The 16462-nt window shown below is 37.7% G+C and overlaps 1 protein-coding gene across 2 annotated transcripts in view; it reads right to left on the bottom strand.

The window, feature by feature from the left end:
• Nucleotides 1-6879: 6879 nt before the first annotated feature.
• ITGB1 (integrin subunit beta 1) overlaps nt 6880-16462 on the bottom strand; it is a 44236-nt gene continuing 34653 nt past the window's right edge. For both annotated transcript variants that reach the window (XM_060097689.1, XM_060097688.1), the window contains exons 15-16: nt 14447-14613; nt 6880-8121 (exon numbers count right to left, since the gene is read on the bottom strand). In XM_060097689.1, the coding sequence (XP_059953672.1) occupies nt 8056-8121; nt 14447-14613 (233 nt within the window). In that variant the 3' untranslated portion in view covers nt 6880-8055. The remainder of the gene's footprint in view (nt 8122-14446; nt 14614-16462) is intronic.

Here is a 16462-nt window from a genome sequence, read left to right as displayed (position 1 = left end):
ACATCCTTTCATGATAAAGATACTAAACAAACTGCATTTATAAGGAATATATCTTGACATAACTAAGGCCATATGTGACAAACCCACAGCTAACATATACTCAGTGGTGAAAAGTTTAAAGCTTTTTTATCTGAGATCAAGAAATTCAAGACAAGAATGTCCACTCTCACCACTCTTACTTAACACAGTACTAAAAGACCTAGCCAGAGGAATCAGGCAAGAAATTAAAATAGATGGCATGCAAATCAGAAAGGAAGAAGTAAAACTGTCTACTTAGAGATGACATGATCTTATATATAGAAAATCCTAAAGACTCCAACAAACTAGTAAGTGAATTCAGGAAAGTTACAGGATAAAAAAATCAACATAAAAAAATCAGTGGCATTTCTATTCATTAACAAATTATCCAAAAATTAAATAAAGAAAACAAACTCATTTATAATAACATTGAAAACAATAAAATACTTTGGAATAAATTTAACCAAGGAGGTGAAAGATCTGTACACTGCAAATGGTAATATGTTGGTGAAAGAAATTAAAAACAACACAAATAAATGAAAAGATATACTCTTTTCATGAACTGGAAGAATTAATATTGTTAAAATATCCAGACAACCCAAAGCTATCTATAGGTTCAATGCAGTCTCTATCAAGATTCCAATGGTATTTTCTACAGAAAAGAAAAAAAAAATCTCAAATTCTTATGGAACCACAGAAGACTCTGAATAGCCAAAGCAATCCTGAGAAAGATGAATAAAGCTGGAAGCATCACACTTCCTGATTTCAAAGTACACTACAAATACTATAGTATTCCAAGTGGAATGGGATTGGCATAAAAAGACCAATGGAACAGAATCAAGAGCCCAGAAATACATCATCACATATATTGTCAAGTAATATTTAACAAAAGCGCCAAGAATACTCAATGGAGAAAAGACAGTCTCTCCGATAAATGGTGGTGGAAATACTGGATATTCACAGGCAAAAGAATGAAACTGGGGCCTCCCTGGTGGCGCAGTGGTTGAGAGTCCGCCTGCCGATGCAGGGGATACGGGTTCGTGCCCCGGTCCAGGAGGATCCCATATGCCGCGGAGCGGCTGGGCCCGTGGGCTATGGCCGCTGAGCCTGCGCGTCCGGAGCCTGTGCTCCGCAACGGGAGAGGCCACAACAGTGAGAGGCCCGCATACCGCAAAAAAAAAAAAAAAAAAGAATGAAACTGGACTCCTATCTTCCACCACTCAGAAATGAACTTGAAGTGGATTAACAACTTAAATGTAAGACCTTAAACCATAAAACTCCTAGAAGAAAACAAAGGGGAAAAGTTCCTTGACACTGGTCTTGGCAATAATTTTATGGATTATACTTTATGACAACTACAGTATAAGCAACAAAAGCAAAAAAATAATAAGTGGGACTACAACAAACCGTAAAGCTTCTGCACAGTGAAAGAAACAATCAACGATATGAAAAGGCAACCAACAGAATGGGAGAAAATATCTGCAAGCCACATATCTGATAAGCAGTTAATATCCAGAATACATAAAGAACTCATGTAACTCAGTGGCAAAAAATGTATAGGTAAAAATAATCCATTTAAAAATGGGAAGACCTGGGCTTCCCTGGTGGTGCAGTGGTTGAGAGTCCACCTGCCGATGCAGGGGACGCGGGTTCGTGCCCCGGTCTGGGAAGATCCCACATGCCACGGAGCAGCTGGGTCCGTGAGCCATGGTCGCTGAGGCTGCGTGTCTGGAGCCTGTGCTCCGCAACGGGAGAGACCACAACAGTGAGAGGCCCGCATACCGCAAAAAAAAAAAAAAAAAAATGGGAAGACCTGAATAGACGTTTATTCAAAAAGAGATTCAAATTGCCAAAGGTACATGAAATGTGGTCATCATCACTAATCATCAGGGAAATGCAAATCAAAGCCACAGTGAGATAGAGATCAAGGTAGCAGAGCAGGACATCAAGCCTACCTCCTCTTCATAAACAAATCAAAAATACAACTACATGTGGAGCAACTCTTGCTGAAAATGACCTGGAGACTGGCAGAACAGCTCTTCTACAACCAGGGACGTAAAGAAAGATCTACACAGAGTCTGGTTCCAGTCTGGGGGGTGGGGGTGAGAAGTGATCTGGTCAGGACCCGTACCCTTGGCAGGGGACCCAGAAAAGGAGAGGGCTATCACCAGCACTGGGATCCTCCCTGGGGAGGGTTTTGAGCCACATATTAGGAACCCTAACCCTGGGGTACAGTTCTGGGAAGAGGAACCCCCTAAGCTGGTTTGAAAATCAGTGGCACTTACAGGGGTGTAAGAAACCGAGGCTCTGCTTTTGAAGAGTCCATGCACAGACCCACTTACTCTCAATCACAGCACAAAGGCAGCAGACTGAAGACTGCCTGGGGCCCTGGCCAGCTTGCAAGGACCCCTCCAGCATGGCCCCCAGCCTGTACCAGGCTCCTGTTCCAGCCCCTTTCCCAGCGCTGCTCCCCACTAATGTGGAGGCTGCCATTGCCAACAAGAGTGTGCACACTTGAAGAGACGCCAGCCCTGCCTCTGAACAGGTTGGAGACAGCCACTGCCAGCCTGTGCTTTGGTGCATACACTCAGGATGAAGTGAGGCTAACTCCAGGGCACCAGTCCCTATGCACACTTGGGAGGGGGTAGGGCCAGCTCAGAGGTGGGCACCAACCCAGCCTCTAACCAAGGCATGCATACTGGGTGAAAAAGTGAAACCAGCAAAGAAGTGAAGCCCCAAGCCCTCAGGCCCTGGCCACAACCCTAACCAAGGAGGAGACTACCATCACACCAGGAGAAACCCAACTCCGTCAGGGGTTCTGCTCCAGCCTCTTGGGCCCCCATCCCATAGGGCTGTAACAGCCACTGAGCAGAGAAGCCCGGCTTGCACCTGGCTCTAGCTCTAGCTCCTCCAACTCCAGCCCCACCTCCCACCAGGGTGGTGGCTGCCAGCACACCCCTAGGGAAGACGCAGCCTGTGTTCACTTTAGATCCAGTTCGCACCAAATCTGCTGGGTACATGCAGACTACATAGGGACATTCACAGAAGGACACACCTTCAAGACCAGGATAGGTAATGGTTTCACTTAATTTCATAGAGACAGAAAAATTAAACAAAATGAAAAGACAGAGGAATATGTTTCAAATAATGAAAAACAGCCCTTGAAAAAAAACCCTAATGAAACAGAGATAAATAATTTACCTGAAAGAGTTCAAAGCAATAGTAAAAGAATGCTAACTGAACTTGGGAAAAGAATAGATGAACACAGTGAGAATTTTAACAAAGAACTAGAAAATAAAAACCTATAAGAGCTGAAGAGTATACTAGTAGGAATTAACAGCAGATTAGGTGATACAGAAGAATGCATAAGCAATCTGGAACAGACTAATGGAAATCACCCAATCAGAAAAGCAAAAAGAAAAACAAATTAAAAAAAAATAAGGATAGTTTAAGGGGCCTCATTTGCATTTCCCTGATGGCTAAATTATGTAGAGTATCTTTTCATGTGCTTACTGGGCATTTGTGTATCTTCTTTGGAGAAATGTCTACGCAAGTCCTTTGCCCATTTATAATTTAGTTTGTCTTTTTGTTGTTGAGTTGTAGTTCTTTATATATTCTATATATTTTCTTGTCAGATATTTAATTTACAAATATTTGCTCCCATTCTGTACATTTTATCACTTTCTTAATAAAGTGTCCTTTAATGCACAAGTTTTAAATTTTGATGAAGCCCAATTCATACATTTTTTTCTTTTGTTGCTCATGCTTGTGGTATCACATTTAAGAATCTGTGGCCAAACCCAAGGTCATGAAGATTTACCATGTTTCCTTCTAAGAATCTTACGGTATTAGCTCTTGGGTCATCGATCCATTTTGAGCTAATTTTTGTATGTGGTGTGAGATGGGGTGGTCCAATTTCATTCTTCTGCATGTGAAAATCCAGTTAGCCAGAATCATCTGTTGAAGACACTTTTTTCTTCATTGAATAGGCTTGGCACCCTTGTTTAAAATCAACTGCCCATGCGTGTATGCATTAGACAACTCTTTTGAGATGTAAAACGGAATAGAGAACAGATGATAACTCGCATGTTTGTTAGTGACGGGAATGATCTAGAAGAGAGAGGAAAATCAATAATGCAGGAAAGGGGAAGCACACTGCTTGTTTTAATAGTCAAGAGGGGATGGTACTGAAGATATAAGTGGAAGGACTGACCTTGGAGTACAGAGTTTATAAGAACTGGCAGGAAGGCAGAGTGTATCACTGCAAATGCTGCTAGGTAGGCAGTAGCGGTAACTCAGGGAAATGAATCCCACCTATTCAACAAATACTTACGGTCACCTACTTACTTCATGACAGACGTTCTAGGGGTTCAATGATGAATCAAAACACACAGGGTCCTATATTCTTGGAGCTATCAAATCTAGGGATAAGACAGAAACATCAACTACAAAGGACGTGTGGTAGGATTGAGGATGTGAAAGTGGAGATGGAAATGGGGGCATTGGGACAATATAATCAAATCCATGTTTTAAAATGGTTGCTGAGGGGCCAGTTACTTAGCTACTGAAGGAGACCTGAATGTTGGTCTATCACCCAGGAGTAATTCTGATCAGTAAGCAACATTAACATGACATTGTTATCAATAAGTAACATCAACAACATATCACCTACTACACATTAAATTGAAGACAATGCTGTCTTCTAACAGTTCTATAAACTATTACAGTAATGAATAAAATTATGGGATTTAAATATTCAGAATAGTGTTTCCTCTCACAAAGTGATCCTTAATTAACTCTTGTTTAATACACCAGTCTATTTTAGAATTAGTCCTGAGACCAAAAACCCAAAGTAGGTAGAATACAAGTAAAATTAAATACCACTAAATACCTTTCATGGTCCTTGAAAAATTCATGTAAGATCTTAACATAGTTAAAATCCAGTGAAGACTTAAGACTGTAGAAGGAAATTAAATAAAAAGATAGTTACTACCTGTGGATTTAACTAATATTTGTCTTGTGATTCACCCTAGCATTTTGTACATTTTGATATGTATGACAACTTACCACCCTCACAGTGGTGGAGGCTTAATGGGCTATCTAATCTAATCCAGCCTCAAAATCTGCTCCCATGGATCACTCACTCAGAAGCCACTTCCACATCTGCCTAAATTCTCAGGAGGATCCTGGGACATGAGAGCTGTCCAGAGAGCCAGTGAACTGTCTCTATAGGCTCCAGAAGAGTCCTGGAGATACTTGCTGTTTCTGAACTCCTATGAACTTATTAGGTCAGAAATAACTTAAGTTTTCAAGGACACAGGCAAAAAAACAAAGACAAATGGCCTCTATTCAATAAGGTTACCTCTCAAACTCTAGTAAGCAACAGAAGAGCAGGAAAAAGACAATTCCAAAATCAAAAGTTGACCACAGTGCTTTTTAACTAGTATGATGAACTGTTCTTGTGGCTCAAGGTCTTATCTGGGCGTGTTTATCAAAGAATTTATAAAGTTATCCTCTGCAAAAGAGTAAGAAAACTTTGTAAAATGTCAGAGAATCACTGCAAAATATGCCACTGTTGACACTTAGGCATGATACCTAACATTTCATAAATTTTCAAAATAAAGAGTTTGAATGAAAAAAAATTTACAACTGTTATTTTCTTTCAGGACTCATGAACTTTTGGAAAGCACTTCACTGGAGGTCAAAATGTACTATTTGCTAGGAAAATAAAAAATATTTTAGTGACAAAGTTCTATGTGGTTTCAAAGCTAATTATCAATCTCTTAGACTGTGTTTTGAAACTGCCAGTTTTAAGCCTAAAATTATTCAAATGCCAATGCTGTTATGGTCAGCATGAGAAATAAATTCTATACAATTCCTCCAGCTTCCAAATAAAAGGATTTCTATAGTCAGAAAATCTGTTTATAAATTATAATATAAAATTAAAAATTCACCGTATTTCAGCATCAAAAACATGCCAGGAAAAAGAATCACGTATTGAATATAACAGAAAATAGGCTCTGTACCTATTTATTAAAAAATCTCATTATAAAAGCAAACTTGTGGAGCAGAAATATGGTATATTCAGTTCATCTGGTTATGCCTCGGGTGTAAGGAAATGCATTGAACCAAGCGGCAGTGTGGGTGGTGGGAACGGAAAATGAAACAGGTGAAATGGATAGTTGATGAAAGAGGTAATTTTCCTCATAAAGATGTGTAATTCTCAACTGAAAGATGATTTAGTCTAAGCTAGGAAATACATTTAAGTGGAACAGGTAAAAAAATATACCAATTTTTAAAAATGGGAGGGGCACTGCAAATCTGAGAGGCTGGTAAAGTTGAAACTTTTACCACAATCCTCTCCCCAAATCTCTGACACTTATTGTATTGCTCCAGGAAGGGATATATTTCTTTCAGTAAGCTTCACACAAGTATTTTTTATGGATACATATACTTTCTAACATAAACCAAACCCAAATGAAAATAAAAACTTATCAGAAACGTAACAATTCCCTGTCTATATATTAAATAAAATGATATAATTTCCAGCTTCTAGTTAATAGCTCTAAGAGGATGTTCATAAAGAGTTAATTCTGCTTAATATAGGGATGAAACCTGTCTCCTAGGGAGGGAAGAGAAGGGGGGGAGAGAAGGGGTTTACCCAGTATTATACAGAGAAGCCCAAAGACAGTCTGAAATTTTATTTTACCACCTCTCTCCTCCCTCCTTCCCTTCCTTCTTTCCTTCTCTCTTTTAGCCTAAGTAAAATACCCAATGACCAGGAATTTTCTGTCAGTCTCTTTAAGCTATAAAAATTTCAGGCACACAAACTGACAAAATATATAAAACCCAAACATCCAATTTAAATATTTTAGGCATTTTTATTTAATAAATAACTTCAGTAAATAGCATTGTAAAAAGTGAACTGTTAAAATTAAAAGGCACTTAAAATAAGAATGTGACTAGTATGAAACCAAACAGGAAATTCAAACAGTGAGAAGTAAATATACAGTGGTCTGTTACAGCACTAATTGAAATTAAGAATTGCTTAACTGATGGCTGTTGCATAAGCCATAGTACAATTTCACATGGTCATTAAAAAGGCAAATGTACAGCTAAAACATCAATGAAAAAGTACTGATAAAAAAAGTCTTACCCAAAATTGCAAACAAATACATTAAATGATTAGAAGAGGTGATAAAAAGCACCAGGATTTAAACAAAATAAAATGAATAAAATAAAATAAATTCACCCAGAGGTCCCCAATTCAGCAAATACTATGTAAATTAAGGCCTTTATATAAATCAAGGACTTTTTTTTTTTTTGCAGAAAATTCCCCAATACTTTTATCCAAGGCTTGAATTTAAAAAAAGAAGGCATAAAAGTTACCAAGATTAAGTAACTCTTAAAATGGCACACAGGTTTTAAAGCTATGTTTTCCCTTCCTAACTCTCTGGCTTTTCCCATGGCCTTTATAGATCAAATATTTCATTATTTTACACAAGTAACTCCCAACATACTCATCTTTCAGATATATCATGTCATCAGTCATGTCTAATAAGGAAAATAACAAAATAATAAATTTAAAACAATTCTAAACTAGCTAGAAGGACATTCACTTTGGATTCTGTATAACTGAAAAGTGACGTATCTGCAAAACGAGAAATCAGTTTTTAATACTTGATCAACAGAAACTCTCATCATATTCATTACTTTAACTACTGCCCTTTCAATCACTCTAGAAATATCTCTTAATCCACTAAGAGCTGGATTTCAAGAGTCCAGGAGGAAAAGGTCAAAAAGGCACAACGCAACCTTAGATAAGGATAACCATCCTGTCTCAAGTCTTCTGTCAGTCCCTGGCATTGATTATAACATTATTTTCAAAATAATAAAAAAATTTTCAAATTATACATATTGTACATTTTCAGAGCCTGCCCATGAGAGAACCACAGGAACACTGCCCTGAAACTACCTTTACTGTGGCTGTGGAATCACTACTTTGCACTCAGTGTTATGGATACGCACTGGCAGCGCTCATTTTCCCTCATACTTCGGATTGACAACAGTTGTCACAGCACTCTTATAAATAGGATTTTCACCCTAAAAAAAAAGAGAAAAGTTATCCGTCACTCTACTGAAGTCATGTAACATTATTTACAAGACAATATTAAAGGTAAAGGTCGTTTTCAGAAGTCATTTCCATTTTATCTGTCCAGGTATCACACTGAATTTTTTAAAAGGCATTAAAAAGTTTACACAAAACTTGAAAATGAAAGCTCTGCCCTACAGGTCTAAAGGTACCCCTGTCATCTGGCCTTATTTCCTTTCTGAGCCATTCCTCCACTGGAGGACGTGCTGTTAACGGCTTCTCTCTCTTTTTTTTTTTTTTTTTTCTTTTTGCGGTATGCGGGCCTCTCACTGTTGTGGCCTCTCCCGTTGCGGAGCACAGGCTCCGGACGCGCAGGCCCAGCGGCCACGGCTCACGGGCCCAGCCGCTCCGCGGCATATGGGATCCTCCCAGACCGGGGCACGAACCCGTATCCCCTGCATCGGCAGGCGGACTCTCAACCACTGCGCCACCAGGGAGGCCCACGGCTTCTCTCTTTTAAACTGGTTTTGAATGCCTGTCTTGAAACTAATTTTGAACTTAAGGAATTCTTCTGCCATCAACTGCCCGATTCTTAACCCTTACTGTGCACAAAGGTGCTTGATAATGAACAGACTCCTTGGCTTTCATCTCTGTGAGGGAGACATTCTTCTGAGGCTCTGCCACAAAAGTTGTGGAGAGTTCTGGGGTAAGACTGTCACAGTGTCACTGCGGGCACAGTACCTCCACCAAGGCATCACACTGCCGCATTTGCTTAGACAAAAATAATTTCCATTCTTCATGAAATAATTGCTATTCTTCAATATCGTACTGATGAAATGTTTTACTGTTAATACTGTATTTTACTAAAGAGTACTGAAATCAAGCCCAGTAAATGACTCCAAGCCATAAACACAAGAGATTTTTCAATATCCAAAACTTTACTGACACTGATGTTTTAAAACAGGAAAATAACATACATCCCCATGCTATCATTTTCTTTAAAAATTCTCTTATGCTAAGTGGTACATTTAAATATCTGCTACAGCATTCTTTCTCCTGCTTGAAAGTCAAGTGAGAAATATGGCTAAATATTCCTAACTCAGAGGAAATATCATTGAGCACAAATGAAACAAATATTAAAGAAAAACTTAAAACATTTAAATTTTAGGAAAAAAATAAGATTTTGAAATGCTGTTTAGTTTTATATCTTACTATAGAACCATCTGAGGTGATTTCAAAAAATATAGAAGGCATCTAAACAGTAATTTTTGCTTTTAAATTTTATTCACACTTCACTGCAGGTTATATTTGGATATAGTTTTCATTGCCACAATTTCTGCCTCCTAGGAGGGTACAGTTTGGTGGATGACAAACATGAAGATAAATTAAGGCGCTCTGAAATAGTACAAAATAGAATTATGTACATAAAAAGGGAACAGTATAAGAAAAAAGGGATTGACTCTGAGAAGATCAGGGATATTGTCAAAATGAAACTGACTGTAGATAAAACACTGAAAGGTATACAGACACACATACACATGCAGTCAAGGTGTTGGGAAAAGAATGGCTCAGTTAGGTAGAAATATACATAGTTCAGAAGTTTTTAAGGGTGCATGTGTATGTTCTGAGGAGTGGGGAAGGGAAAGGAGACAAGAAAGAAGGCAGTGCCAGATCACGCAAGGTCCTGTGTGCCATGCTAAGAAGACTGAATTTATCTTGCAGACAGGAAATCACTGAGGGAAAATGAAACATATTAAGGGCTGGGTCTTGAGAGACACCAAATAAACCACTATAACTTCAGCTTAGTAGTGAGCCTGGATACCGACTGAAACGTGACAATGTGCCTTAGCCCCACCCCACAAAACACAATTTGACCAGTCATTTCTGAAACATGGAGGAACTCAGGATCCCTCAGAGACAAACATCATATAATCTGGATGATAAAAAATCACATAGGATATCAAACTCTGAGCTCTAATCCCAACTGGAGCTAAAATATGATTATACAGACATTGTAGCAGACATTTCATAATGGAGACCGGAGTCTGGATCCCGGCAACTACGTTGCTAATGAGTGATCAGTACAAGTAAGTTACATTCTTTATTTCCACCTTCCTATTATATGAAGCTAGGACTGCCCATTCTTTCAAATATGCTAGGAAAATAAATTACCATTTGTTTCTTTAAACTAATGCATTAGATAAATCTAATGTTTAATACTTAAAAATTATAAGGGAGGTAACAACAACAAAAAAAATGAAAGAAAAAAACACCTATAAGTTATAGATGAATCCAAAGTACGATTTATATGGCAGAACTTACCTTTGGAGAAAAGTTTGCCTTTTCATATACACAAACATTTATACTTATTATTTCAAAGTCCATCCAAACAAACTTTTAACATGCAAGGTTAGAGGTAAAATTAAAGTATCTGCATTGGGCATCACCTTAAATGAAGGTAAGCTAAAATAATGCAGATTAGTTCCCATGTTCAGAGTGCAACCCCTCCCCATCCCAACAAAAAGCAAAGCCTATTTAAATCAAGAGAGCAGGGTTACGTTCAGCAGTGACGTCCTCTGATCTCAGTAAATGTCATCCTTGTGCTCCCTCTGGAAGGGCGGACATGGTGGTGATTGCTGTGGTGTGTTAGAAATGCAGTGCACAACCGTGGGGACTAGCAGCCCACATTTAATGTGCGTAACAGCTTTAACAATCACAAAGCTGGTAAGCTGATTTTTTTAATGTACCTACATGAGTATTCTATGTGCTGAAATAATCAGAGTGCCTATTATCTGAAATATGTTAATGATATAACAACTGACTGGCAACCTTGGTCCCATATCGGAAAAGTACTTTATAAGCCATGATTTGTTTTAATTTCTTAATGCTCATTCATTAATTTCTATTGTTTATTTCTACTTTAATTTTTCTTGAGAAAACATCTCAAAATAACCTGTAGCCATTAATTTGCCTGGATTTCACTAACGAATAAAGAAATTTTTACAAAACTTTCGCATCTTGAGTTGCTCAAAATGCTTATTTTGGCTGAAGAAGTAATACTGTAGCCAAAAATTGACTTAACAATGAAAACATTAAGTTTCACTATTAATTATTGATAATTTCCTTCAAAGCACAATTTAACATACAGCAAAGGTGAAAATTTCACCTTTCAATAGGAGATATAGAAACTTTTCTCATATAAGAAGTAACCATATTAAACTGTCAATATTTGATTGTTTTTGACAGGGAGGGAGGGAGGGAAAGGGATCCCAGCAAATCAGTTTCCTTCTAAAAACGACTTTCTGTAAAGCATTAAGTGAGAAAGAAAAGAATGTATCAAATCTCATACTAACAGGAAAACGTACCAAACTACCCATATATGAACCTGACAATAATGTTCTGCCATCAAATTTAACTTTGCCATTTCAAAAGTCTTAAAATCTGCTTAGAAATAAAAGAAAAATCTGACAAGTAATGGTTTCTAATGTTATCGGTACTGCCTGTATCTCTTAAAAATGTTAAACATTCCTGTACTTTAAGATCTTGTTATTATTTTATAAGTATACTTCTCAGAGTAAATAAGCAAATCTGCAGTGTTGGTTTCTAGGTAACAAAGGGATCTCCCAGTTACAATGTCTGCCCAACACAGTAGTGCTAGAGTAACACTAACACCATTAAGTTAATCAGAAATACCAAAAAGTGTCATTTTCTGTAAAGAGTGATCTCCCTCTTCCTAACCAGGTAACAGCGTCTCCCGAAGACACTGATTGCTACTAATATAAGGTAGTGGTTAAGACCCTGGACCCTGGAGTCCAGGGGCCTGGGTTTGAATCTCAGCTCTTCCATTATCTAGCCCTGCAAACTTAGCCAAGTTACTGAACCCCTCTGTGCCTCAGTTTTCCAATATATGAAATAAGAATAAAAGTAGTTAGGAGGGCTTCCCTGGTGGCGCAGTGGTTGAGAGTCCGCCTGCCGATGCAGGAGACACGGGTTTGTGCCCCAGTCCGGGAAGATCCCACATGCCGCGGAGCGGCTGGGCCCGTGAGCCATGGCCGCTGAGCCTGTGTGTCCGGAGCCTGTGCTCCACAACGGGAGAGGTCACAACAGTGAGAGGCCCGCGTACCGCAAAAAAAAAAAAAAAAAAGAGTTCTGGATCACCAGTCAGGAGAATTGGTCCTAATCACAATCTTTTTATCAGAGAGTTTTAGGGGCTTACATAATTATATTAAAACATGCTAGTGGGAGGGAGGGAGACGCAAGAGGGAAGGGATATGGGAACAGATGTATATGTATAACTGACTCACTTTGTTATAAAGCAGAAACTAATAAAATTAAAATAAAAAATTAAAAAAACATGCTAGAAGCACTTCATGAAAACTCAGTTACAAGGAAGAAGACTGTCCACTACTACTAAAAGAGAAAATGATAAATTTGTCATCTAGGTAAAGCATATACTCACCAAAATAACTTACCCTAGCTTAGAGAATACACTAACCAAGCTTTATTACCACTATGAAATTTTCAACTAAGTTTTTATTTAAAACTATAATAGGATTTTTCTCTTTAAAGTCTTTGTTACCTTTCAAAAAAAGTTCAGTGTTAGCTTTGAGTATTAGAATTATTCAATAACTAAGAAGAAGAAATATATATAAAGAAAGGGTTCTGATTTTTAAAGGAATTTTAAGTTACAGTCAAGAACTGAAGATTTTCAAAATACTTCTAGAATCAGTAACGATGACACTGTAGTTATATATTATACTAATGTTATACCAGGTTACATTTATTCTCCTATTTTGAACTTTAGTTTTCATGTTCACTTTTCATTGTTTCACCCTAAAACTTACATATAATAATTTGTTATATTATTATAAGGATAATAATACTATCTAAAGCAAAGGACTCTAGTAAGGATTATAACTGACAGGCTGCTATCATACACTACAGTCATTAGCCAAGAACAACCACACCAAACAATATCACTACTGACTCCATGTTAAAGCTCTGGGAAGTGACCCAATGCCATTCTACTTACTAAGTGGAAGAGCTGGGACTCAACCCAGGTCTCTCTGATCACAAAGCACATTCTCTTTTCACTACAACACAGCTGCTGCTTCTATACCATAAAGCTTAATCCAAAGCCCCTCTAAACACTAACTGTATACACACACAAAAAGAAAAGCCATAGTATAGCCATATAAATAAAGCCAGACTTAAAAAAAAAAAAAAAAAAAGGCAGCAATAGTGATAAAGGGCACACAGTGCAGTAGAAAGGATAAATTTCACATGCAGACAGAAAATGAAAGAAAATACGAACGGCAACTTAGAGACCAGCTTTACGTCCAAAGTTTGGATTCTTGAAATTATTAATAGGACTCTTGTAAATCGGATTTTCTTGCTGAAGTAAAAGAAATAGTTTCTAATGATTTCATCAGAAAAAAGCTGACATGTATAGTGTTTAAACACTATAAAAGAGAATTTTTTACTATTTTTACACTTCCAAAATTAATTTTTAAAAACCCAAGCAAATTGTAGTAAAATGCAAATGACTAAAATTCATTTACAATTTAACAATACTGAAGATTGTCACTGCTTTCTTGTATCAAAAGATAAATACACGAAGGCCAACGCTTGGCCGCCGTGGCCTCCCACCCCATGCTTCAAAGCACTAAATGCTGGCATCAACTTTCATCACTTACAGCTTCTAAATTTTTATAAAGCCAGGTTTATTAAGTTGTAAAATTGCAGAGAATAAAAATACACTTTTTAAGTACACAGTTCCATGAATTCTCAAATGTATAAACACACCCACAATGAAGATCATCCCAAGATCCCTCGGGCCCCTTCCCCCAGCTCCAGCCCCTGCAAACCACTGGATCTCATTCCTGCCTCTAGGGTTTTACCTTTTCCAGACTGTCATATAAGTGGAATCATACAGTATGTAGCCTTTTGAGTCTGGCTGCTTTCTACTTAGGTTTCTTTGTTGGGGGAAAAGAAAAACAGAAAAAGCTTTCTACTGAATAGCTTGCTATTATTTAGGATTCTATTTTACATGAGGAAAAAAAAAAGCAGAAGAGCGGATTTAAGGTTAAAATTATTAAGGAAATAAAAACATTGACCACAGTAACCAGAAGAAACATTCTTATAATTGTTTTGTTTTAATGGGATATACTTAAGATGTTTTCTATTTTTCACTAAATGCAAGTTTTCTGAATAATAAATTTTGGGGGGAATAAAATATTTAAAGGACTTTAATAATCAGCTTTAGAGCTAATAAGTCTTAGAAGTGTTACATTTGCTTTATGAATCACCCTCCTTTTTAGATCATTTCCAACTTACCGTGTCCCATTTGGCATTCATTTTTTCCTTTTCAAATTTGGCAAATTCCCTTCTGTCATGAATGATCATTAAAAGCTTCCAAATCAGCAGCAATGCAAGGCCGATAAGAACAATTCCAGCAACCACACCTGCTACAATTGGAATAATATCTGGACCAGTGGGGCACTCTGTAAAGTAAGAAGGATGAGCACATAAGGGATTAGAATATGAAGGTACAGCCAAAATTACAAAGAGCTGGGCAGTCTCATAAAAAAACACACAGGAATTAAAATCCCAAGGTAAGTGAATGTACACTATCCCAAAGAATCTATAAAAAAGATACTAGAAGTAACAGATGGGTTTACAAGACCCCAGCATACATGATCAATAAAGAAAAGTCATGTAGTTTCTATGTATTATATAGAAATTGATTTCTACAATTTGGAGATTGAAATTTAGAAAATGGTATTTTGTACAATAGCACCAAAAATCATGATATACCTATGTATAAATCTAAGAAAATATGTGCAAGATTTACATGCTAAAAATTACTTAACACTGATGAAAAAAAGACCTGAATAAATGGAGAGAGATTCCATGTTCATGGATTAGAAGACTCAACATTGTTAAAATGTCAGTTCTCCCCCAATTTTTTTTTTATTAATTAATTTATTTTTATTTTTGGCTGCATTGGGTCTTCGTTGCTGTGCGTGGGCTTTCTCTAGTTGTGGCAAGCGGGGGCTACTCTTCGTTGCAGTGCACGGGCTTCTCACTGCACTGGCTTCTCGTTGCGGAGCATGGGCTCTAGACACGCAGGCTCAGTAGTTGTGGCACGTGGGCTCAGTAGTTGTGGCACAAGGGCTCTAGAGCGCAGGCTTAGTAGTTGTGGCGCACGGGCTTAGTCACTCTGCAGCATGTGGGACCTTCCTCAACCAGGGCTCGAACCCATGTCCCCTGCACTGGCAGGCGGATTCTTAACCACTGCACCACCAGGGAAGTCCCTCCCCCAGTCTGATCTATAAACTCAATGCTATCCCAATCAAAATCCTGGCAGGACGTGTAGATATCAAGTAAGTTTATTCTAAAATTTACAAAGAAGTAGGAGAACTAGGAAAGTGTTTCAAAAGCAGTTTCAGAAAAGAACAAAGTTGGACAACTTGTATTACCAGATTTCACAACTAGCTATGAAGCAACACTAACTGAAACAGTATGGTATTGGCTAAAGGACAGATGCCTGGATTGATGGAAAACAATCAAGAGTCAGAAACAGGCCCACATATATAAGGTCATCTCATTTTCAACCAAGGTGGAGAAAGGTCAACCTTTTCAACAAATGGTGCAAGAACGACTGGAAATCTACATATAAAAAACTGGACCTCACTCCATATATTAAGATCAGCTCACAGTGGGTTACGGACCTAAATGGAAAACCAGGAACTATAAAACTTTTAGAAGAAAACACAGGAGAAAAATCCTTATGAACCTGAATTAGGCAAAGAGTTCTAAGACATAATAGTAAAGAGCAAGATCTATAAAAGAAAAACTTGGTAAATCGTAGTTCATCAAAATTTAAGCTTCTGGTCTTCAAAAAAACACTTTAAGAAAATGAAAAGACAAGGAGGCAGACTGTGAGACAACATTTGAAAAATACATATGCAAAACAATACAGAGACTTCAAAAAAACAGTTTGGCTGTTTCTTCTTAAGTTAAATATATGCCTCCAAAATCCATTCCCAATATTTATCCAGGAGAAATTAAAACTTACATTCCCATAAAAAATCTGACCACAAATGTAGAAAATTCCAAAGTATATTAAAAGCACCCAGAAAAACCAAGATAAAAATGTTTCATCTTTTGAGAAGCTGAACAAATTCTTGCTGTATAATATCCTTTAACAAATTATCTTTCCCAGTGTCCAAGCCTAAAATCAAGCTCATATTTAAATATCATTAATAATGATGGTGCTCTTACCGAGAGCCTACTGCCAGGCGCCGTGCTGAGGGCTCTGTGGGAGCTACTGCATTTACTCCTCGGACT

Source organism: Mesoplodon densirostris, chromosome 4, assembly GCF_025265405.1.
Source record: "Mesoplodon densirostris isolate mMesDen1 chromosome 4, mMesDen1 primary haplotype, whole genome shotgun sequence".
NCBI classification, from domain to species: Eukaryota; Metazoa; Chordata; class Mammalia; order Artiodactyla; family Ziphiidae; genus Mesoplodon; species Mesoplodon densirostris.
The sequence above is the reverse complement of the archived record's forward strand: the minus strand, read 5'-3'. Positions and strand labels throughout refer to the sequence as shown.